This window comes from Apteryx rowi, unplaced genomic scaffold (genome assembly GCF_003343035.1).
Source record: "Apteryx rowi isolate R43461 unplaced genomic scaffold, aptRow1 scaffold_17, whole genome shotgun sequence".
NCBI classification, from domain to species: domain Eukaryota; kingdom Metazoa; phylum Chordata; class Aves; order Apterygiformes; family Apterygidae; genus Apteryx; species Apteryx rowi.
Genome location: NW_020447974.1, coordinates 3,372,538 through 3,397,901, shown reverse-complemented (window position 1 = coordinate 3,397,901; position 25,364 = coordinate 3,372,538). Strand labels below are relative to the sequence as shown.

General features: G+C 40.4%; 1 protein-coding gene across 2 annotated transcripts in view; it reads right to left on the bottom strand.

Moving 5' to 3' along the window:
* Positions 1 to 25,364, bottom strand: part of PDE8A (phosphodiesterase 8A) — a 136,252-nt gene that overhangs the window by 28,805 nt on the left and 82,083 nt on the right. For both annotated transcript variants that reach the window (XM_026060606.1, XM_026060607.1), the window contains exons 2-8: positions 11,067 to 11,123; positions 8,374 to 8,564; positions 7,117 to 7,173; positions 4,907 to 4,964; positions 3,346 to 3,434; positions 3,030 to 3,108; positions 1,415 to 1,552 (exon numbers count right to left, since the gene is read on the bottom strand). In XM_026060606.1, the coding sequence (XP_025916391.1) occupies positions 1,415 to 1,552; positions 3,030 to 3,108; positions 3,346 to 3,434; positions 4,907 to 4,964; positions 7,117 to 7,173; positions 8,374 to 8,564; positions 11,067 to 11,123 (669 nt within the window). The remainder of the gene's footprint in view (positions 1 to 1,414; positions 1,553 to 3,029; positions 3,109 to 3,345; positions 3,435 to 4,906; positions 4,965 to 7,116; positions 7,174 to 8,373; positions 8,565 to 11,066; positions 11,124 to 25,364) is intronic.

The following is a 25,364-nucleotide window of genomic DNA, read 5'->3' as shown; positions in this document are numbered from 1 at the left end:
GAAGTAATACTTCATTAGCCTTCACAGTTGGAAGTCCTAGAGCCAGGAGTAAAATATGGTGCAAGGGAAGTGATGGATTAGGGTTAATTTCTATCATTCATAGACTAAAACACTTTTTTGTTATTAAAGACATTTTTATCAGCACACTAAAATACTAAATATTTGATCACTTCATATCTTGAGAATTGATGTTGTGGTTTCAAAGTCTGACATGTGTAATGTATTTGAATTATAACTTAAATACTCCATCATAACATCAGCTTTGTATTATACACATTTACGGAAATAAACTTTCAGTCAGGCAACAGAAGTGTGAAGCATCATAACCCAAGTTCTTGTACATGGCTTGGATCTCTTCCAAAAGGCCAATACACGTGCAAGCGCTTGACACATTCATGTTGAAATGCACACACAATCTGCACCCAGACGGAGAGCAGCTTATCAAATAATACTCACTTGTGTGAGTACCTTGATTTTACACAGCATGACTCATCACAACTTTGCATCGCTGCTTTTGCATCACTGCCTGGATACGCCGAGCGCCATGATTCATCTGAGCATCTCCCTGCACTGTGTCAATAACATGGTGCTTCCCAGCAGACAGTCAGTATGACCCAATTAGCCATCCTGACTCAGGTCTGAGCACAGGTCTGACGCATCTGCAAACACACCAATTCCCAAATCTCTTTGTGCTACCTCCACGATCTGTCTTCCTATAGGGGTACGATGACACATACGTTTGGTCACATCAGAAGCATTTACACTTTGTTGTCAAGATGCAAATGAAAGCTCCTAGATGCAACCTCACACTGGTGCCCCAACAGCACTTCCAAAGGAACATCACAGAGCTACCAGGCAAGCGGTGGTGCCTCTGTAATGATCTCCCTTGAAGCCAGCTGCACCTTCTCATGCACTTTCTTGGTGCAGCAAACGTTTCTAATGGAAATCAATTAGAGAGCTCCCATGCCATTAGAAAGYAAAAGATGCTGGCAGCGGACGCTGCCTATCACACTCAAGTGATGTTGCAAATGTCTCTTCTGGTGCTTTTACATTCTGAACTTGCAAATCAGCTTCCACATTTCATGCTGAAATATTTCAATGTGATTTGTTTCTCATTTGCATCTCATTGGATATATCGTGTTTTCCCATTTTTCCTTAATATTCCCACACCTTTTGCTACACACAGCGTATGTGATAAAGAAACACTTATTTTCATGAAACACACAGTTTTTCCAAGCAACTGAAGAGGAAGGAACCCTTAGAAACAAGCATTTTCGACTTCCTCTTCTCGTTTGCGTAAGAAAGCTGCACATGCTACACACCTGTGAAGCCAGAAGTTGTGTCATGTGCCATCCTTGGACAACAATAACTTTTAAAGGTAGCAAATTATAAGTGAGAGAATACTATTACTCACCTTTCCTATCTTTATGCAGGAATTAATAGTATCTAGGAAATCAGCTTTTTTTTCATTTATAGGCACTTCTGTTAATTCCTTTCCTATTAATTCACCTATTTGATAGCCCATCACTGTTTCAAAAGCTGGATTGACGTACTGTGAAATAAAAATAAAAAACATTCAACAGAATACTTCAAGTACAACAGAATTCCTATCTGATAAACCTAGAGATCTGTTTCCCAATCTGAGCTAAATCTCTGTATGTATTGCTCCTAAAAGAGATGCCTAAGTGATTTTTCTTTGTGAAGCAAAACAGAAATGTYCATGCTAGGAGGTAGTAGTCCTGCAGCAAGTCTGTGAATGTGAGCAAAGAGAGGGAAATTATGGAAAGAGCTGAGTATTACATACCCACAGAGTTATGACAGACAACATAAACTCCTGAGAAATGAGCTCTTTCACTTCTCAGACCTACAAACCTCAAACTTACCTCTGTGYTCCTAATAATCACAATTTAGATGGGGGGATTCCATAGGAATATTAGCCTTAACCATTGATAAATTCTTTGCCTTCCTGCACATAAGGGCCAATCACCACCATTTCCCTGTTCAGGCAAAGCTCAGCCAAACAGACTGGAAGAAGTGGAATGTTGCATTTCACTGCAATTCTGTGTCTCTTGGCCAACAAAGCTGAAGGCTGGTCCCTATATCCTACACCTTAATGACCCTCTCACTAGCTGAGTTACAGACAGGGGTCCCATAATAACATCTGAATGCCTCAACTTGTAATGTTTCAATGTGACAGAAATGAAAAGGGTGCCACTGGATGCTCTCCGCTCCTAAAGTTTCCCCTCTACCCTATGAAGGAAGAAAGCCCTGCCTGCCAGAGCTCTAAGACTCTTCCACACCTTGGTTCTGTTCTGGAGCTACCTGTGGAGGGGCAAAATTTGATCTGAAAAAATATAGTTTCAAACAACTTCAGGACAAGTTACGTTATTTTTTAAAAAGGGATGTAGAAGGCACAACCTTCAATGAAATTGCCACTGTCAAGATAAAGTCACTCCTCTCAGTCTTTGCAGCTAGGGATGGAACTAGCTCCCTAATAAAGATGATGTTTTTCAGGACTGAAAATGTAAACACAGTTTATTCTTCCTTTTTAAAGAAATTTTTAAAAGAGGATGACATGCAAAAACAGWTGGCCCAAGAATCGTGATGAATCAAACAGTATTAGATTAATGCAAAAACTGTGTTCTACCTTTATTTAAATAAAGCACCAATTTGATTTAGTTCTCAAGAGCATCAAATGAGCATATACTATTTTTGGAAAAGAATGCATGCAAGCCAATGGCTGCATTCATTCGTGTTATAAAAGAATAATTACAAAAATTAAAAACAAGGGGGTAAATTCTTGTTGTTTCAGAGAAAACGTTCTCCTTTAAATTTGACTTGGTTTATGCAAGATATTTTAAATGGAGGAAATTCTACTCTGCACCTAAATTCATTCCAATCTCTTTAGAACCATTAGGYTAGGTTCAATTCTTGTACCATAAGAAAGAGTAAGTGTAATTGTGGATGAAATAAAATACAGTCAGCCCGCAGAGCAATTTTCTCTACTTATAAAAATAACTGGAACAAACCTGTATTACATGGTCTTCACTTGTGATCTCAATGGCTTCTTGACTTTTCTCTAATGCTGTAAATAATGAATTACAAGCCCTGTAGACAAAAAAAAAAAAAAAAAAGACATCTGATCAGATTTAATCCACATAATTCTTACTGTATATGATAACAAGTAATTGTAACTCCATTCTGAATACAGATGTATTTTAACATTTAATATATTTCTTTAGCTAACTGACATTTTATAATTAACTAGTGTACAGTAAAATAAATATTATTTTAAGCATGTGGCTGAATTGGCATTTTTGTTGTTGATGTTTTTGGTAAAATTACCTCAGTTTGAATTGTGCCCGCACCTCTCCAAATTCCAGCTGAATCAACTCATTGTAACAGGCCATTATGTTAGAATTTTCTACATATCTCTGCAAATAAAAGGTTAGAGATATTTCATTAACGCACATTTCTGTACACAGGGGTATGAGGCTGTTTTCTTTTGCTTGTTAGATAACCAAAAAGTAGTAGATATGCCAAAAATGAACATGTTGTAATGTAAGCAGTTTGAGAAGGTTATTTGCTGGGACTAGTAAAAGTCTTCAAGATACTGCATTTTGAAAAACTGACATAAAAGAAGGCATAGCAATGAGGTACAACTAATCTGTTGAGTCTGTGCAACTGTCAGCGTGATCAAGATATAATACTACCTTGAATGAAGTTACATGCTTTCATGTTACTTATTTAAAATAACAATTAAAAGTTATATTTGTCTCAAGTCATCAAATCTGAGATTATTGCTAGTACTCCGAGCTGTACAGATGGAAGAAGGCAAAGCTTCCTGACAAATATATTTGCCATGGGACCCGGTTATTCATTCTGGGCCTTGTATAAGAAGCTCAGCAGCACTGACTTCAATATTTTCTCAGACATTTTTTTGAAACATCTAATTTTTACTAGGAATCAGCCCGCATGTTAAATCTTTGTTCATGCTACACTGCCAAGGACATTGGCAGTTTGGAGGGGGGTGACTATCAAAGGTAAGCTGTCACATCAAGACTGCTAAATAGAATTGTCTATGCTTTGTCATTCATCCCATCTCCAAGGCTCTTAAGTAACTTGACATAGATTCTGAATTATTTAGTTATGTGCCCACTGAAATGACTCTTTACATATAAGTACAGTTATTTTCAGGCTTTAGCATTTCCTGTATGAGGACCTTACTACAAATAAGCAAATGGGTACAAACAGACTGTGATGGGATAGCAAACAATCTGGTGAGTGTGCACCAAAACACTCTGACTCGCACTGTAAATCATGCACATTTTTTTTCTGTTGTCAGCTTAATGCATGAGGAACCCACTTAACTGACGCACTAATAAAGCACCTTTCCTGCTTAATTGGAATAGTTGCCAAGGAACAGACTCAATGTAACACTTTGCAGGTGACTCCAAACAATAGATAACAGCACTTGACAATGTCTGAAGCCTGTTTACAGATGTGAATTGCATTTGATAGAAGAGATTTCCCACAGCACATTCTGTTGTTCATTGCAAGCTACTCTTTGGCTCTGCTACCCTAACTATTCAATCTTGCTACTGTCTCCTATCTCTTTTTAAAGCAGAGACTTAATGCATCATATACTTCTTTTGAAATAAAYGTATAATGTAGAAATGTCTGAACACCATTTCTTATATTGCTGAGAATCTCCACCTTCTTAGTCAGCGTTACTCTTTCTACTGGTGTAGAAAATTGGGAAATAGGTAACAATGAGCAGCATAAACAAGAGGATAAACGGATTCGATTACTGACACAAATGATCACTGACAACCAAACTTCTGAGTTTCTTGCCTGACACTTCTGGAATATCAGAGCAATCTAGTGGATTACAAAACATACATACCCTTGTGAAGCCAGCAGAGATCAGGGGCAATAYTGATGACTCTTCGCGATCACCATGCCTTTTAAAGACGGATGATAAAGTTATTTTATAATCAGTTCAGACTCAATTTCACAAGTCACTGACATGCCTGTACCCAGGATGCATACTAAAGGCTCATATGGCTAGATCCTTTCAGGATCAGAGCAAAGAAATACACCACATAATATTTCTACTATGGATATAAAATATATTTTTTGTGATTTTTAAAAACTTACATTTTTGCATAGATTAAGTCAATATTTTTCTCTTTGCAAGTAATCAGCTTCTTGCATCACAAAAAAGTAATGTTTGAAGAAAACAAATTAATTAGCTAGACTGCTGGACTATTCTTTCATTTTCTATACTGGATTCTTTCTTGTTTATGTTGTCCCTAGTTAAAGACGCACTTCAAAGTCTACACGATCAAAGTTTTAAGAAGTGACTTGTTATCTGAGTGTACCAGATCTTAGGTGGGCAACTCAAGATGCCTGAATGAGGATGGATTTTCTAGTGTTGACTACCCAGTGCTTTCTACTATGCCACTTCGTGATGACTTTCTCTAAAACAAGGCACCTGAATCATTTTGACAAACTTGGCTATTCTAACTGTTAAAAGACAATCCAACATATGTGAATGTACGGATGGAACCTGGAAGCAAGGTTGTTATATTAAATTTCTGTAAATAAGCAGATGGAAACTGGTCAAGTTTAGCAGATGGCACAATAGCTTTTATTTACAATTTAATTTTCAAATCTTACGACACCTCTTGTTTTTGTTTTCCAGGCAATTGTTTCTCACGCATTAAGAGACCAATGCCTAGTCAAGCACAAGGTTTGCCCAAGATCAAGCAGAGAGACAAGGGCAGCTGTCAGAAAAGTACCCCGTTCCTCATGCCAACTATCTGGTAATGCTGCCTCCTAGAAGTACAGAGGACACAGAGGATACCGTAGGGGGAAAAAAAGCCCCAACAAACTGAACAGCAGGAAACGAAGGAAGATAATCCCCACAGAGAAGAACCTCCATATGCTATTGCCTGAATGTTCAGCTTTTCCACAAACATGCTTCTTGCAGCCAGAAGGGAAATGTGTGAAAGCTCTCTCTCTGTGAAATCCCGAATGGGAACTGGAAAATGCCTGTGCGGAGCACTTGGGAACTTGATGCAATCAGCAGTCTAACCTCCCACCTGTTCTTTCCATACTTGACCTCACCTAATTTACCTAATAACACAATAAATCTCCATTATGGTTTTAAGGTAAACTAGCTAATACATGTTAGCCATCTTAAAATAGCTACTGTGGTCCTCTTGTCTTTTGTATTACTTTGATGAGAGGCAATTCTGGCTGTGGAAGTAACTGTTACCATAGTCATAAGACTTGCTGACATAAAAACAGTAAAGATTATATTCACAATGGAATTTCTTGAAATGTTTAATTAGGGTCTTCAGTACGCTACAGATGGTGGTGGGAAACAGGATTTTTAATGGGAAATTTTAACACCTCAGAATTGGTATTCAAAATAAATGTTTTCTGAGAAACAGAAATTTTGAAAACTGTCCTTTGAGGAAATTATTTTGAATTATTTTATTTCATTTCAAATTAACTTTAATGTATTTTTATTACTTTTGTATTATTTTATGATGTAAAGGTTACGTTTTCAGTGGGAGGAAGAAGAAGAAAAACATACGCACTGCTCTACTGACATGTCATAATACAGTCTATTTTACTTTATTTTTAAAACCTCTAAGGTCAGATGCTACTTAATACTGATCAAATTGTACTATATTCTTTTGTAAATCAACAGATCTGTTTGTGCTCAGATGAATCAGATCGAAAGACAAACCCAGAAAGGTTCAAAGAGTTATTTCCATGAATACCAAAATATAAATCTATGAGGTAGTTCCACAGGACAGAACGTGGTGTTGTGGAGGTTGTTTGAATCATGCTCTTAAAACCTCTAGTGATGAGTAGGAAAAAAGAAAAAAAAGCAGTGTGACTTATTTGGTAAAAAAAAGAAATCAAAAATCCTGTCCCTGTCCTGTGGCCAAGGAGGTTGAAAATCTGTATGGTATAAACATATTATCACCAGCACAGTAAGACGGTCTAATATAAAATTTCTAATGTAGTATTTGCTTTTACAGTGATATGATTTGCATTTTGTTGATCACATGTGCAAATAAAGATATGAATATTTACCTTCGAACCACACCAATAATGACTGTATTTTCTGATGGTTTAGTTGTTCTGATAGACCTTTAAATAAAAAGCAAGATCATTTAGCATTTTTTTAAGTTCACATTTCAGCAAACACGACTTTACAGAATCTTCATACCATATCTTTTTTTAAAAAATCTCTTTTAAATACTTTATTTTAATACAAAACAAAAATCAAATCCCAAGCCCGCTGGATCACTAAGAGAGGAGAATGAATTTAGCAATGTCTGAGACTTAATGGAAAAAAAGGACAGAGAGGGCGAATATTAATCTAAACCTCAATTACGCTCAGTGGGGGAATAGCAAAAATTCCCCCCTCTGCAATGGCACGAAGCTTGTACTGATACTGCATGAGCGGCAACGGACTCATTTGAAGGACTTGGCCTCACTCAGTTAACAAGCATTTTACTTCATTCTGGGACACTGTGGTAAAAATGTAACAAGGGGAACACTGCTATCTAGTCCTTGCCTGACAAAGATCTTATCTTATTCCTTTATTTTAACAAGGAGAAAAGCCTTTGTCCCAGTGCCCTGAACCCACCAGTCACCCACAGCACATAATCCGCCCCCGCCGCCCCCACCCCACAGCCTGCTATTTAGTCTAGACACATTCCCAAGGGGTATTTCACTTGGAAAGGCATGGAAACAAGGCTCCGCTCCCTGTCAACTCTCTGTGGAGAGACACAAAAAGAAAAATCCTTTCCCCCTTTTTCATACTTTACAGCAATTCTGGAGGTATTTTTGGAGTCAGTTTGCAACTTTGCTCTTCATAGCAGATTTCCGAATGTTGTAGATACGGAAGCATGCACACAAAACATTGCCTAGTTGAATCCAGAGTTATTCAACAGCAAGTGACATGTCTAAAATTTCAGAATGCAAATGGCTAATGAAGGGAATGTATTCATGAAATTGCTTGGGGGCACGTGTGATCTTTGCAGTTAATTAGATGTGTAAACATGGAACCAGGTATTTGAAAAAAAATTATGGCAACAAATTTGTATGCTGTGGTTCAACAGCACCCTAGATACAGCCTCAAACATCCTAGCACCCAAACAAAAATGTTGCAGCCATCAGAGGTAAAGCACTGAGATGACATTAATTGATGCTGCCAGTGGACGTTTGTCAAAAAATATCAGCATTTGATAGATTTTATAGAAAGGGTCATATAAAAGCAACAGACCTTTCATGATGTGTTAACTATATAATTATGCTTATTAATTACACTGAAATGGTGCTTACCTGCATAATGCTTCTGCATCAAAGTATCTGGAATGTCTATGGTCAATAATGATTATTTCATGGTGTTTATCCAGAAAACATTCTAGTGCAGATTCAGGTGTCCTGGCGATATTACACCGAAATCCAGCTTTCTCACATGCCCAACAGAACCCGTTACTCTGGTTATCTTCTTTGGCAAACACTAAAAGTACCTGGTTCAAGGCAGAAAGTGAATCATTACAAACAAGTTTTATTTATATAGCAGATTCTATGATTTTGCCTGTTCTTAACATTTTTGTGAAAACCACTTCCAGGGTTTAACTCACAGTTTTTAACAGACTTGCTTTCTACAGACTATTGCTTTTTATAATTGTCTCTATACAGAGGTGTTTCAAGTGGATAAAATATTCTGCCTGAGCCATTTATACCCAAAGGGGATGAACAACTTCAGGAAGTAGATCTCTCTTCATTAGCTACTGAGAGCGCTCAGGCAATCAGTTAAGACTAGATGTCTACATTTCAGACAGTGTGTAAAAAATAACAGTAAGTCTATGTTTCTTCATTGAAATTGTCTACCACACAACCCTTTTATTTGGCTTTTATTCCTCCCGCCAGGATCCTGTTCCAGCAAAGCACCCTGCATTACTCACCAAAGCATGGTTAACCTCATGCGAATTAATATTTAATGGTGCTTCAATGGCACAATGAAAAGTGTCCCTTCCTTTTCATCTCATCCTGGTTCCCCCAAATGCCACAAAAAGCCCATTCCCTGAGGCTTCTGGGGGAGAAGACAGGCTGGACAAGATGAACTCATGCAAGAATGAAAACACAATCAGTCTCTCTGTATATGGAGCATGTCCCCATGTGACTCCTATGCAAAGCTTGCCATGGGATTTATATCACAGAAGGTGATTGCTATTGTTAAAATACAGACCTGGAAGTCAGGAGATCTGCGACCCAGTATTTGCTCTGTTATAACTTGCTCTGTAATTGCTAGCAACATAAATCTCTCTGAGTCTTTTTAAAATCAGCACAATGCCTACATATGCACAAAAATATGATAAGTCCCAATTCTTTCTGAAACACGTTTCAAATTTTAGGATAGAACGTGCTACGGAAGTAAGGATAAACGTAAAGTCTGCCAGGGAAGACTTCCGCTGATGTGGTCATGCTTTGGATCAGGGTAATATTTTATGGAAGAAAATTTCTTTTGCCTGAAAGAATACATAGAATGGCAGAATATAGATCTATGTTAATGCTGTTTTTGTGGATGAGTCAGTATATGCAGCCTTTTGGGAAAGACGGATAATTAAATCAGCATTTGGCATATTGTCTCAGGACACCAAACTTTCAGTAATTTAATCATACCACACTTAGATATATATTTTGGTCAGACAATAATGCAGAGCATGTGTAACTCACACCACATCCCACGGCCGTTTATCTTCTGGGTAATTTTAGGAATGCCAGTGCTGGTTACACTTTGGACCAGGTTGGTGGAATGTCTACCAGTAAATCTTAATGTTTCCATGTAGTGCATATTTCTGTAAGAATGAAGGACTTTGTACTCATTTAGTTCAGATTCCTTTTATAGCAACCTGCTAAACTGTTTGCAAAAACATGTCATAGTTTGGGCTATATTTAGTGAAGTTAATTTATAACACTCTTAGGAGTGGAAGAATGGTTTTCAGCAATAGCACAGGAGAACAGTCAGCAGATCTGAGCTGGATGATCAACTTTGGCACAAATGTGATGTTACCTAACTACTACTTCTCTCAGACCTGCCAGCTGAGGCTTAATCAGTAGAATTTTAGAGCAGCCCATGACTAGAAAAAAGCAGTATCATCATTAATAATGATAAAAGAGGCAGAAATATTCAAGAAATATTTCCAGTTTATATTTGGAGAAAAGTTGGATGAGGCTATCTTAAGACACAATGTTTGATGGTAATACTGTCTATTCTGACAATAGTTCAGGAGGATGTTGAATTGCAGTTCCTCAAGACAGACATTTTCAAATCAGCAGGACCAGATAACTTTCACCCAAGAGTTTCACTCAAGAGGGGAATTAGTGACTCAGAAACATCTTGGACTAAGGGTTCAGTATTGCTTGGGATACAGGAGAGCTTTCAGAGGCTGTTCAAGGCAGTTATGTGTATTCAAACCTGACACCTATCCCAGACAAAATAAGGGGACAGCTGGCATAAGGCCTTTATTAATAAAGAGATAAAGGAGCTATTATCACCAATTTTGAATATCATCACAAAAGTTATTGTGAACTTGGCAAAGTATACTTTTTTTATTCATTGTTGACTGGCATTAATTCATCCCAATAACACTGATGTAATAGACTTTGACAGGACATTTGCCTTGGTATCATATGGGATTCTGATTAAAAAATGACTACCTGTATGGTACAAAACATGGATGGCACACATTAAATTGATTACAAGCTAACTGATAGCAGAAAGAGCAGTAGATAGCTCTATTTTTATCTGTTGAGAGATGTTTGGAGGACAGCCTTAGGCAGGATTTTTAGGACAGGATACCACCTAGAATGCTGTGATAAAATCTGTTCAGTGCACATGTATCACTTAACAAAAATGTTCTATGAAGATCTCTTTTTTACAAAAAATTTAAGTCACAATTTTTTTAAGTTAACTTCTGTGTTGTTTTAGAAATTAAGACTTCAGTTTAAACTGTGAAATGTATTACCTGAAGCTGATCTTGATGAAGTCTCATAGGGCCAAACTGCACATCCGTTACTGGTGCCTAGAAAAAATAAAAAGGGATGTTACTAAAACATATACACACCTAGGGAAGAGAAAAATTAGCTACGTTAGAGATGACATTTCTTATTTACCACTGGCTCACGGATACATTGTTATCATTATGAGGCTGCTTCTTCATGAAGGTCTTGTTCAGCTTTTGGAAATTTATATTCAAAGCAGAGTTAACACAGTTACAAAGCAACATGCTACTCTCCAAGTCTTTTTTTATTGTTACTTTAAACATAAAATAATGGATTAGTCATGAACGTTTGGTAGACAGATCATTATTTTTCTGTATCCTCTGTATTACTTCAGCTGTTCTGCAAAACATGGAAGTGTTTAAAAAATGCTTTCTTTTAAACAGCAAAAAAACATTTAATCCACAGGAGAAAGGCAAAAATACATAACTCTGCTTTTAGAATTTCACATGTAACAGGTGCCTGAGAGTGATAAAAAACCACACAAATTTAATTTCTCCAAGGCTGCTGTGTTGCATCCCTCCCTTCCCTTCCCTCCCCTTCGGCCACACAGTGAAGGTTTCAGAACTTCAAATATTTGCACTTGACGCGCATGTGTTCAGCATGCAACTTTGCTTTGAAAACCCCTGTAAAAATGCTGTCGTGTATGTCACACTTTCTGCGTGCCAGTGATTTCCACATTAGATTCTGTTCAAACAACACAGGCAAACAGTTTAGCTTAGGATCCAAGCTCTGAGCTGGGATCTTTCCTTCCCATGTGTCGCTTCAACCAGCGGAGCTCAATGATCAGAAGTGCTGCTATCGCAACTGGCTCTTTGAGACGGTTAATCATTAGCGACCAGTGGCTGCAGTGCAAGCTTGACTATGAATGACTCTTCAAGGGGTTTGGGACAGACGTCCCAAAATCCATAAATATGAAGGGAGACTCTAATGGGATTTTGTAGGTTAGATCCCTGGGAAATTCCCACTAGGCAAGTATCTGCACTTTTATGTGCTTCAAGAGTTTTTAATTGCTTTTATTTCAGAAATGAAAGCTAGAAATCAAGAATAGCAATGCTGGTGATTCAAAAAGTAAAACAGAGTCTAGCCAATGGTCCTTAGCTGCATAGACTCTTCAAAGGTATCTGGAGTAAAAAAGCAGAAGAAAATTATTTTTGGTAATGCAGTAAGTAGAAGACATCTCTGGATTCATACGCACAGGGAAAAGATCTATGGAGCACAAAGGTAGCATTTTTACATTGTTGTTTTTCAAAGTAAAACCACATTTGAAGACCGGATTTATTCCTTTGCAGTCTAGAATTTTTCCAATAAGCAATTTAAAAGAACCGTCAGCACATCCCACATGCCACAGAAAAATCTTTCAAAATTACACGCTCTATTGTTTCTATGACCTTATTGCTCCATCGCTCAGCCCTCAAAGTTCCTCATGTGTGATTTTATTTATTTATCAACTTGAAAATCATCAGTGTAGCTTTAAATGAACAAGAAACATGAATCAAGGAAAAATGCCAACATTACGCCTGCAAAACAACCGAGGAATGGGTGTTTGCCTATGTGATTTAAGGGGGCCTCTGACAGCTGACGTTAAAATGACATGGAGGGCTTTCAGATTTACTCTCCCAGTCAATTCTGGATTGGATTGGCTTAGTTTAAACACTTGCCAGTCAATTTTTCTAATTTTAAGACTGAAAATCTTTCTTCAATAGGAAAAATCAAGCTGCTTTATTCTGCCTTTTGGCTCATCATCCAGCTATAAAACATCTGCACTAGAAAACAGCAGATATTTTCACTGATGATGCACGGGGCCGAACCCAGCTCTTTTCACCACAATGTTACTGGTTTTGCACCACTAACAGTAGTAACTACTAGATCCAAATAGTAAGATTTCAGCAGAAGTGCCTGAAGGATATAGAGGGAGCATATCCATTGAGTAAGAGATGCCATTTTTACAGTCACTTCCCTGACCATAACCACAATTTCAAATTAAATTTTGAAATATTTGGTTTGTGCGCTCCAGCTGCCAGCATAAAGCAGCAGGCGTTTTCAGATTCACCAGGAGACGGGCCTCAGCTGTAAGATTCAGACCCAGAGCTGAATTTCACTGTAGTCTGGGGATATCTAAACCTAGTGTATCGGTCCTAGTCTAATGGTAGCAATAATGAGATAAACACGGCATTGCCAGTTACTGCTTTTCAGATGCTTTTTTCTTTAAAAAGTTTGTGAATGAATACTCATCAAAGTATTAAAAGGCTGGTGATTTGACCCAACACAGATCTGAGCATCTCTCACTCCCAGAGGCCCAGCCCCACTGAGACCACTCATCATTCAGCCGCGTTGAACCCCAAAAGATACAGTTTGAGCCAGGCACTGTCACGTGTAGCCTTGACTAGGCTAACACCATGTTTCATCATACTTTTGAAGCACACATACATACAGCCAAATCCGGCTCAGGCTGAACACAAAACCTAGCTCCATGAAAGTAAGAGGCCTCCTCACTGCAATAAGACAATTAAGATTTGTTCTCCAGAGAGTTCACAGACTCTGGAAAACACTTTTATGCCAGCAACCCGTGGCCATTTCTGCACTGAAAATGTCTGTGTACGCACCATTTAAGCTTAAGTTCCAAGCACTGCCCAAATGAGATAAACTGTCTTGTTACATGTTAACTCGCTATTCTGAGTAGAATAAAAACCCTATTCTGCATCTCAGCTGGAAAATTTTGATGTTAATTCTTAAACCTGGTGAAATCTGTTCAAATAACTTGATTAATCATTTCAACTTTATATATGCAGCTGGTAGCACTGAGAAATAACATGCTGATTAAGTCCTGTGTCAAAAATCACGTCACTGTCAAGGCTTCAGCAAGGATTAGCAGAAACTCTTGACTATCAGTGAACTAAATGAGCTTTAAAAATATCTCTAATGCTACAAGATTATAATAAAAGCAAACCCAGCCAAAGTTCACACATAGAATACCCGCACAAATACATCTTTATTCACCCGCACATTTTGCTACTTCTTCCTTGAAGAATTTTCCTACTTGAAGAGACGTGCACTTTTTCAGATTGACAGGCATGACTTATACATGTGTCAGCCTCGCCAGGCAGACACAGTCCTGTAAGAAAGCATACAAGAAAGCAGGGGCAGAGCCAGGTGTAGGTTCTTGGAACTGACCGTGACTGAGCCAAGTTTCCTGCCCAAGAGGCACGGTGCAAACTGCAGGAGTACCTAGAGCATGTGTGCATGCAGCAACCGCCAGGTCCAGGACACCCTGACTACCCTGATTACAAAAGCACGTTTTTTAAAACTCTTTCCTCTGCCTCAGAGGGCAGCATATTGCTTGGGGCCAGGGACTGAATCCGACAGGGTAAGGAGGGTCCTGCTGCAGACCGGAGAGCTTTGAGAGCGTGGCCTGGTCTCACYGCAGCCCCACATTCGCTCCATCCCAAGGACGGAGGTTGGCACTAGGGCTCATGGTCACAAAAACATATAAATACTAGAATAGACTATCACAGTAATTAATTCTCAACCTTTTGAGAATGCAATCCCTTTTGGGCTCATGTGTGCTAGTGCAACCTCCACTCCAGCTGCAGCTCAGTTCCTCTGGATTTGGGGAGCGAGAGATGATGTGTGAAGCAGGCTGCAGGCAAGGAACCCCCAGGTAGCTTTAACTGCAGCTCGGTTACTCCAGCATCAAGTGTTTAAACCCTCTGCTTAGAGAGACAGCAGATAACCAACTCCAGGCTGCTTTAAAAGCTTACACACAGCAACTGCAGCCATTTTACATTCTCTGAACCCACTGAACCACGGCTGCCTAGAATTGCTTTTTCTAAAACTTCACCTTTCACATTTGAACAGCATCTTTTCTGTCCTGTCAAACCAGGCCTGGCCCTGGCACAAGGTGAGATCCCTCTCAAGGCAACAGGATTAGCCACATACATGATATCTGTCAAGGTGGAAGTCCTTCTATTGACTGCTGTGTCCAGCTTAGCACAACGCTTGCTATAAATGATCTGCATGCTGTAGCCGCTAAATTGCAAACACTGAAATTGCTGATAGAAATACTTCATGTTTCTAATGTCTGGAGATAAGTGAATGTTTGGTAAATAAAAACAACTGAAATAAGCTTAAAACAGGCAGACCCAAACAACTGTGACTGATCTGATTAAAGTACAACCAACTCAATGTTGACCTGATATAACCTGGTAAAGTACTTCTCACTGTGAGTCATTCTTCACATCTTACCAGAACAGAATATACAGGAATGGTCTGTTCATGGCTGCTGCCTTTTTTCCTCCTTCAGCGAGAAAAACCTTAAACGAGTTTGCCCAGCGAATAAATGTAGTAAGGAATAAAGGGTGGAAATGAAGCCAGTCTGATCCACACACTCACTGTAGTGATGAACTGCTCGGTCGGAGTGCGGGACACATCAAAAGAGCCTGCATCCCACAGGTTTCCTGTTTGCTGGAGTTCTCATATCTTGGCTTGCTCCAAAATGCTTCTCTTACCAGTACTAATTGGAGAGGAGAGCAAACCTCCGAAAAGGGCAGAGTCAGCCCCCCCACCCCAAAGCCTTCCAACTATTAACTACCATGCAGGGCTCCTGCCAGTGAGAGGCAAACACATTCCGTCTTGAGGCTGATTTTCTTAAATCACTTATTTTATGACGTTTCTGCGGGACATTTTAGGCAGAGCCCTGCACAGCCCACAGTACRGCTCGGGAGAGCCAGGGCCACTGCGGGACAGCCCCCTTGCGCCAGCGCCCCGGGGAGCAGGAGCGGGAGCGCTCTGCTCAAATCCTCCTCCACCATCCATGCCTGCTCCGTCGCTTCCTTTCTGCCGCCGATGGGGCTGTGCAGATGGCAGCAGTGACTCTCGTCTGTGCACGCGATCGCCGTGCAAAGCCCTGGCCTGCTGCTCCTGTCCCTCCCCGAAGGGCAGCTGGGAGGATTTCTGCTCCTGCTGCTTTTCTCTCCTTTGCCAGGTTAGAGCTTGCAGGAGGAGATGTGGCAGCCCATTTCCCCTGCAACTGATTTGAGCAAAGAAGCGACATAAGCTTTTACCGAATGGATTACAGATGGCAACTGCTGCTGTACGGCCACTATCTGCTTTTTGAAAGCAGACAAGGAGAAGGATATTTCTGTTAATAGTTTAACACTAAGTAACTGCCTGTTCAAAGACAGACTTCAAGCTGAAGGTTTTGACTCATTATTACGTGACACAGATAACTACGACGACTAGACATACGGCTTTATCACGGGTCTTAATGGACTCCTGCCAGCAACATTCATCATTTTACTCAGATCAATATTTTATCACACCATAATAATGTGTTTTATTTAGTTTTGAAATATATACTTCAGTTCTGTACATATACTAGTTGCACAACATAAACCAGCAAAAGTAAGAGTTGACTCATTACAGAAGAATGTAGAGTTTCAATCAAGATAGGCTAGGAACATAAGGAGCGTTGAAGTAATCTGAATTTTGATTATTCTAAGAAAAAGAGAGAGATGAATTTTACAAAGGAAAAAAGGAAAAAATGCCCTTTTTCTTAACGTGCTGTTTTAAGTGCAGATTTATCACCCCAGAGAATGAAAGCTCACATGGACTCTCAGATTGTAGACCGTACCTTGAACTTTCACTGATCAAGGATCTATTAATGGCAGAAATTTGAATTCCAGATGATAATACCCTTTCTCAAAAACCTCAGCCAAGAACACCTGGATGCTTAAAGCTAGGAAATAACCCACTGGATCTCAGCTGGCATGACAAAGTCACGGATCCACTCCATGCAGTCATATCAGCATACGGCTTCTACCTAACAAAAAGGGGCTTTGTAACCTGATGTGGCTAACATTTCTGGGCAAGAACATCTCCATGTTTAGGATCAGCTATAGGTTTTGACTATTCACATTTTTCTTTCACTTTTTGAAATATATGAATACTAATACAATCCATGGTCATTTACTTATTTCTTTTTCAGTGGAAATCTACCTAAGTAGAGAATTTAAGACTTAGTTTCCTATTTTCCAAGCATATTCTGCTAAATACTTAACACCCATGTTTGAATGTGCATTGCTGTCCTTGACAGTGTCGTTTTGTTACAATACATAACATCGGTGCAAGTTACACACAACGCTGGCTGAGCAGATCTTAACACAAACCACAAGAGTTTATTAGCATAAATTGAATTTTATAGTCCATGGGCTGAATTCTGACCTAGTCAGCAACAATGAAAATTCAGAGTAATTCCACTGAATACAAAGAAAATATGCTGGATTTATTCCAGTGTAAATGAAATGGGAGTCTGGCCCCATGCAGTTATTCCTTTGGCTGTTTGGAGGTCACAACATGTAGAAGAAAGAGTAAGAGGGAACAAAGCGTCCAAGGTTATCTGCCTTTGCTCAACAGATTCAAGGACAAAGGTAAGCAGAGCTCTTAAAGACCCTAAACTGTAAGCAGTCAGTTTATTCTTTGCAGAAATCTGGAGAGAGAGTTCAAAAGGCTGCTAAAATTTACCCAAACTGCTGTTCAGCCTAGATGAAACCTGTTAATTCCAGCCTTCGATATTTTTTCCTATTTTTGTTTCATAAAAGGTGTAGACAAATGTCAGTCTCGATAATTTACATAACGTAGCATTCTGACTCAGTACAATTTGCTTTGATAAAATCTAGCATTTACATTAATTTAAATTTGGTTCACACTGGTGCATCTCTGTCAACAAAACAATGCAGATTTAGACCTACATTTCAAGGTCTGAAAATCACCTGAGGTTCTGTTCCAATATCTTTTTTATTTAATCTATTTTCTGTTTTAAATTAATTCCTGTAAGATTTATCTGTGATGCTACCATTTAATGACACAACAGGCAATGTACGCAATGCAAGGGGGTTATATACACACTGTTTTCTTAATCCATTTCTTAAGTTTTAGTAACAGTGGTGAACCAGTTTTATATAAATTAGCTCTTGAGAGCCAAACTCTGGCCTCTCATTCACATCACTAGTAACACAGAATTTGGGTAGCTTGCAGTTCTGTCAGATGAAAAACTTTACTGAACGTAATGAGATGCCAAACCTCTAGAGTTAGGCTGTTGACTGTATCAGCTGTTCGAGCCACCCTTATAGTCCTGAGCCCCTGACCACATTATCCAACCTTTTTTCTCCTCTTCCACTTGTCTGTCTAGAGGAAAGTTTCAGGTTAACCCAAGTTCTCAGTAAGTTAATCAGAAGATTAGACAAAACTGAGACTTGTACTGTTTCGCTGGTATATCAGGACAAATAACTAAACATTGCGACTATTCTCATTTTATCAGTAGATTGTGCCAGCAAGGTCCTACTGACTTTACTGGGAACCCACCGTAGAGATCTGAAACATGGATTTGATCCTAACCAGTCTCAAAGGCCTACCAAAAAAACCAGGTATCTACTTAAAAAATCAGTATTGCCAACTCTCAGYGATTTCTGGAAAGCACTGGGATTTTGGCTGTTGCTGGAGCTGATCTTGTCGCAAAAGAAGGCGGCTCCAGCTTCACGGTGAAACCCAGCTCTGCCTGGGAGAAGTGGGGTTGAGGAAGACCCTTCTGATTTTTGGTTCTGTGTTCTGCTTCCCTGCAGCCTACGTATGCCAACCATTATTATATAAGTTTGTTTGTTTGTTTGCTTGTATTCTGGACCTAATTCCCCACTGCATTTCTTCAGTGTTATTCCACTGCAATAAGTAAAGTTAAATCAGAACAGCGCTGGAGTAATACTGTTATGAAATCAGGCTCCCTGCCTTCTAGCGCACTTTATACACAACTGAGAACTCTCATTTTGTCTCTTTTATAAATTCTCCCTTTAATTGTTATAGAAAATTTCTGTTATCATGCTGCAAGCATGGTGTTAATAGAAGTGAATCACTCCGTTTTTGTTGGGAAAAATTAACGATGCTGTCCCAAAGTGACTTTTATTATTATTTGTGATGTGGTAAGGCCCGGGTGGCCTCTGGCCCAGACCAGTGGCCCACTGTGGTAAACTGCGTTTGATTACAGCACAAAAAGGCAGTCAGCAATCTCTACCATTGTTAAAGGTCAGAACTTTAACACAGATCATGCTAATAATTTGGGGGATTTTTTTAGTTCTTGGTAGGATATTTCAGTAATAAACTAAATATCACTATCACTGAGCATGCCTACAGAACCCTTATTGCACAGATCTCAGAGCTCACAGAGGTAAAATATTATTGCCGTTTCCATTTTTGCAGACAGAGAAACTGAGGCACCAGGAGAGATGGATGGYCCCAGCTCCCCGGAAGAGCCCGAGCCCACGGTGCCCCCTTGCCTGGCCCTGCATCTCCCACCTTCCCCAGTCGACGGAGAGCAGCAGGCACAGCTAATACTGGCACCATCTGACAATGCTCGATATCTGCAAAGCGCCCGTGGATTTCTGACATTGAAGCTGATATTTTCTGATAATTCAAACACAATTCAGATTATGACTGTAACCACAGTATTATGTGTTTCTGAGCCAAGCAGGTGTAACTCTAGCAAAGCGACTATGCAAATCTGACACCAAGATTCCTTACTCTTAATGGACCATATACTGAAAAGGGACTGAATAAATTGCAGACAAGCCAGAAAAAGAAAGTCATCTACCAATTAATCCACACTGACTTTTTCTATCCAAGGAGAATGATGTTGAATGGAAAACAGTCTTCTCACAACACAAGGTATTCAAATCTAGCATGCTGTATTGGCTGCAACATCTACCTGTCCCAGAGATCCTTTCTGGATCTATAACCTACACGCTGCTATGCACGAGTACATTGGGCTTGAAATTTAATCTATTTGTCTGTTTACATTAAACTATAAAAAATGTGAATTGTTTGCTCCTTAACAACCCTGGAGATGTGAATACCCTTAAAACAGGTCTGTGCCCCATGGTCATCATTTTGTCAGATACTTTTATAACCAGTCAGCACTGAGTTTAAAATGCTCTAAACCATCACAGTCTTAAAACTGGAGTTTGTTCACTGGGGTCTTCATTCAGGCTTCTCCTTTTCTGACTGAAAAATTTTTCACCTTTGGCCCAAACTTCTCCATAGAGGCCACATAGGCACAAATCTTCTTCTGGAGGCTGTGAGCTTTCCCCCCTCTGGAATGCTCACTAAACTATAGCCAAATATTTCTGTGTGGTAAGGCCATGCTGTAAAGCATTTGTAGTTATATCCTGCGCTAAAGAGAAAAACAGCAGCTTAAATGATCTGCTTGTATTTTAGAAGAAATCTTTAAACCCTATAATAATGGTTTTCTATACATAGGTTGCAGAAATAGCTGCCTTTATCAATGCAAAAACAGCAGTAAGAACATTTGCAGTTCTTCAAAGTCAAACGCAGTTTTTCCGGGTACGATATCTTTTTGGGGAGCCCAGCTCAAGGGCAAAGGGAATAGAATGCACAACATGCGAAAAATGAATTGCTTGAGATGAAAAAAAGAGGACTTTTTAAAGGTGTTGGGACCTAATTCTGTGTTTTATTTGTGTTGACAAAATTCAGGTCTCAGCTGGAATGCTCTGTACGTCAGAGAGAAAATGCCCTCCAAAGCCAGGCGTCCTCAGTGTTTTGGTGATACTTGCAAATAAGGGTTGTAACTGCCTTTGCCAAGTTACCTTCTGGGCAGCCGGACAGGATGCACACGTGGATATTGCATCTTGCTCACTTTCCGAGGCTGTGCCAGCCTACTCCAGTAAGCCAGCCTGCGCGGTTCTACCCTTTGCAACCAGGAGCAGCCACGCTGGATCTCACAAAACCCTCCCAAGGCAGCCGCATGAAAGAGGTGCGCAGAAATTCCCAGAGGCCTCGGAGGCCCGTTTGCTCTCCTCTTTACTCCTGACAGAGCCTGCCTATCCCGCTGGCTGCCCAAGCTCTGGGAACCTGCTAACTCCTTATGCCACGGGGTTGACATGACCAAGAAGTGTCAGCGTGCTACCCTCTCTCCAGCTGCTGGCACAAATCACTTAGGCCCAAAGGTAAGGACTAGCAGAGAAGACAGAGAAGAAACTGGTCTTTAAGTCTTGCAAGTGATCGGCCAAGAAACATTTAAAACCAGAGCACTAAATATATGTTGTCATTGCAAACAAATAAATCCAGCACCGGTTTTACCAACTTCTCTATCTCACCGAAAAAGAACGTTTTGCTCACATACTACTGCCCCAGGTGTATTAATTTTGCAGTCAGATTGAGACCTGGCTCTCCCTCCCCCATGTTTGCAGGCTTCTCAGCACAAATAGCGCATTCTTCAGGCCCAGAGGGAAACGCTTGCCGCCTGCATTTTAACAGTTGAGCTGCGCTGCACTCTGGGAGATTTAAATATGGCACAGTAGTTCTATTGTCTGATATTATTAAAACTGCTTGCTCTCTTGTAATTCTGCAGAAGCCAGAAGATCCTGGAGTACGGCAATAACCTCTAATCTGTTTCGTATTTGTCAACAAGTTCTCTTTCTAGTGGATATCACTTGTTAGTTTTATTTTGGAGATGACTACAGATGCATCGGGATGCAAGAGATCGCCATCACTGTCATTATGTGCTTGATTCCTGCCTTTACGCGTATGAATTTCTGTGGCATTTTTCATTAAAGCACCTGGACTTGAAGAGGCTCAGCTGACTACAAGGAAATTCCCGTCCATCAGGAAGACTTCCCATTACTGTTGCTTTATGTCAAACAAACTTTTCATGCCTTCATCTATCAACACTGCATTGCCACAAACAGACCAAGCAAAGCAAGAAAGTGCAGCACAAAAATAGCATGAACCAGCCAGTGGATCTGCTAAGCTTTCTAGCAGATCTTCTTTATTTTGTCTTAAAGCTTCCACTGGTTAAGGAACAAATGCACTTTTTTATTGTCATTAACATCCTATTGCTCACCTTGACAGCAGTGGGAGCCATCATGCATCCTTGGCATATTTAAAGACGGAGCAAAAGCACTTTACAAGCAGAACACTGATAAAATCACATGGGCCGCAAGCCGAGAGCACAAACTGCCTCCCGAGAACCTGCACACTCCCAGCGATGCAACCTAGGAAATTTTATGAGAAAATCTGTGTATAAATTTCCTCATGAAAAGGCACCACCTAAAGTTTTGAATTGTGGGAAAGGATAGTTCAGGCTCCTTCACCGACCATAATAATTTTTTCTATCTGCTGCTATCCACTGTCAGAAAGCTGCAACTTTGGGAGCAGAATACATTTTCCAAACAGTGTCAAATGTCCCCAGCAAACTGTTGTCTGATCAGGCAGGCAGGCAGCAAGTTTAAGATTACTCCTCCTGACTGAGAATTGTACACATGCTTGTGTTATTACTAGTTTATCTCACACGTCTCCAGCCTTGGCATATGCGGGTGCTCTGGAAGCACCAGCTGATTATAGGTTCCTCTGACACTAGGTGGTGAGAGCACAGAGCTGCCTCCTCTCTCTTCCTTCCCCTGTCCTCCCAGCTGCCTGCCGTGCGAAACACCCTCGCACCGCCTCCTCGGGCATGCTGGCAACCCGCTGGACACCRCTGGCACGTGGCTCTGGTTCACAGGTGTGCTCTGCCCACCCGAGCACGCATAAACACCCTTGCGCTCTGGGCTGCCCCGGAGCGGCTCTAAAAGACAGCAGAGACGCAGCCCCCAAGACATGGATGTCACAGACAGGATAAGTGCAAGGTCAGTGGGACAGAGACCAACAGCGAAAGAGAAATGTTAAATGGTGATAACAAATATTTCAGCATTTTTCTTTATTGGACCCATGTTTCCCAAGCTAAATGTAAGTGTCTATTGATATTTGAGAAAAGCAAAAGGAGTGGTTCTTGGCACTCAACCCTTTTCTAAGAAGAGATCTCATCTGCATTAAATGGAAGAAGACTTGAGATTGCAGGCATATTCAAGACCTCTTTTAAATAAAATACAAGCAAATTCACAGTAGTGCGTCCTTTTTTGACTCGAAGATTTAGTGCTAATTTGGTTTGTTCACACGAATGATCAATCCAACAGGGGAACTCTGGGTTTTGTCAAAAGGACAAAAACAGACGAACAGATTGAAGACGGCTGGCGGTCCCTTCTTCCTTTTGACTGCTAGCAACTCACTCACTAGCTGAGGGGATGAGTGAGCAGCTTCCTCTAATACAGACGCCTCTTCATTTCTGAGGACCTACAGGGGAGTTTGAAACTTGACACGGGTCTTGTACTTGAGTCTAGCTCAGTACTACGCAGTGCTTCTGCCAGCCCACAGGACTCATTAAATATTACCCGCTCAGTAGATGGGATTGCTCTTTTTTTCTTAAGTACAGTAGAACCTTTTTACAGTTATGCCAATCCCCCCACACTTTGCATGTCTTTACTAAAGTGGGTTTTTCATTATAATCAGAATTGCAATTAGGCAGAATTTGATGCCACAAAACAGCTTCTCATTCTAGTTCTCTCGTAAACAGAATTTCTCTCTATCTGGATTTGTGGTAGGCACACTCCATTTTATTTAAATTTAGCTGAAAACAGTCTGATGAAAAATCTTTAACTATATTCTTACTTTCGATACAAAACAATCACTGCAGGTTCTGCCTACRAGTAACATTTCTGTTACAAAAGAATTGCTAGATTTTCGAAAAAAGACACTGCTGGTATAAAATGTGTTATTAYGGAGCATGCTTTCTCTCTAGAAATGCCTAAGTGGCCAATATGTTACCATCTTCTAGTAAAGTTTCACAGGACTAAGGCTGTGGCAACTGAGGTCTCAGCAGAGCAGTGTCCCACTAGGCAGCTCCTTCTTCATAAACAACCGGTCGACAAGGAAACTCCTCCAGCACTCTGCCATTAGCGCTGCTAACTGAGAAACAAATTCAGCTGGGTATCAAACATACACTCAGGGTGAAATCCTGCCCGCGGTGAAGTTCATTGACTTCAGTACAGTGTGGATATACCCCCTCCAGGTATAATGTTTGTATTTCCCAAGCAATTCAAGCCATAATTGTGCAAATAATAATCTATAGATGTTGAATAGCCTCATATAAATCTCTATTTAATCTGGAGACTTCCAGGAAAGAGAGGCATTATCTGGAGATACCTGCATCAGATACTTCTACCAGCTCATGATGACAGTGAGACTTTCACAGAGAGTCTGGCTGCAGTTAGACTTTGAAGGGAAGATCAGCAGCATGCAGGAAGGAGAACGCAGGGCAAGAAGAGAAGATGCAGAAACACTGAATAAATCCAGAATGTAAACACAAGCATTCACTGTACGGCCAGCCTGMAAACATAGATCCATAGATAATCGCAGTATAAAATCATTAATCCTTGTGAGCACAGAGCTAGCAGTGGTTAAAAGGTGCATTTGGCCAAGCATATGCAGGCCCTTCATGTGTCATTTGGACGGCCTTTTTAAAATGGTCCTTCCCTGTTCTACAATGTGGGTAGGATTTCTGGAAACTCTTTTTGCCAGAAGCTTCATCTCTCTCCTCAAGGTGCAAGTCCTCAGACGCACACGGCGGGCCCTTTGGTAGCTACTGCTCAGACAGCAGTACCGTGTGCGCCCTCCGAAAAGGGCAGGTCCCCTGCTTCACCCCTGCGAGGGCTGTAACACCTGACCACAGCAGAGTCAAGACTAGCACAGCAAAACAGCTTCTCAAAAATTAGGATCACCCACTATTTACCAGTTTCTACACAACTTTATCAACACCTAAGGCTACCTGGCTCATCCGTAAAGGGTTGATGTTGTAGCTGGGGCTCGTACAGACTTTTTAAGATAGGAAATAGGGTTGGGAGTGTGCCAGGGCTCCGGCGCACGTGAAGAGCACGCCGCAGGCTCCACAAACTACTAGGAAGAGGCTGGGCCGTTCTGCCAGCTGCCACAGGGCTCTGAGCCGCAGCATTTGATCACAGTGGCAGCCTCATTTCACTTGAATAACAACACTGAATTAGAAGAAGGAGCCATATAAAAGAAAGAGCCTCCACTTAGCAGTTATATAATAAAACAGTGCCAAAATAACCTATGCAAAAAAGGAACCCAATTAGTCGCAAGGCAAACTGACATCTGTCCAAAACCCACCTCCCTTGAGATACAACTTCTGGCATCTGACGAGATGGAAGCTCATTTAATCTGTTTTACCACTATCCAAAATATGTTTCCACCCTGAACATTTCTGCTTTCTCACTCTGCTGATTTTTCTAAGAAAGGATGCAATGGGCCCAAGCCTTCTGCTGCAAGTGGGAAAGCTTTATGCCAAAAAACAAGAACAAACAAGAGAAAAT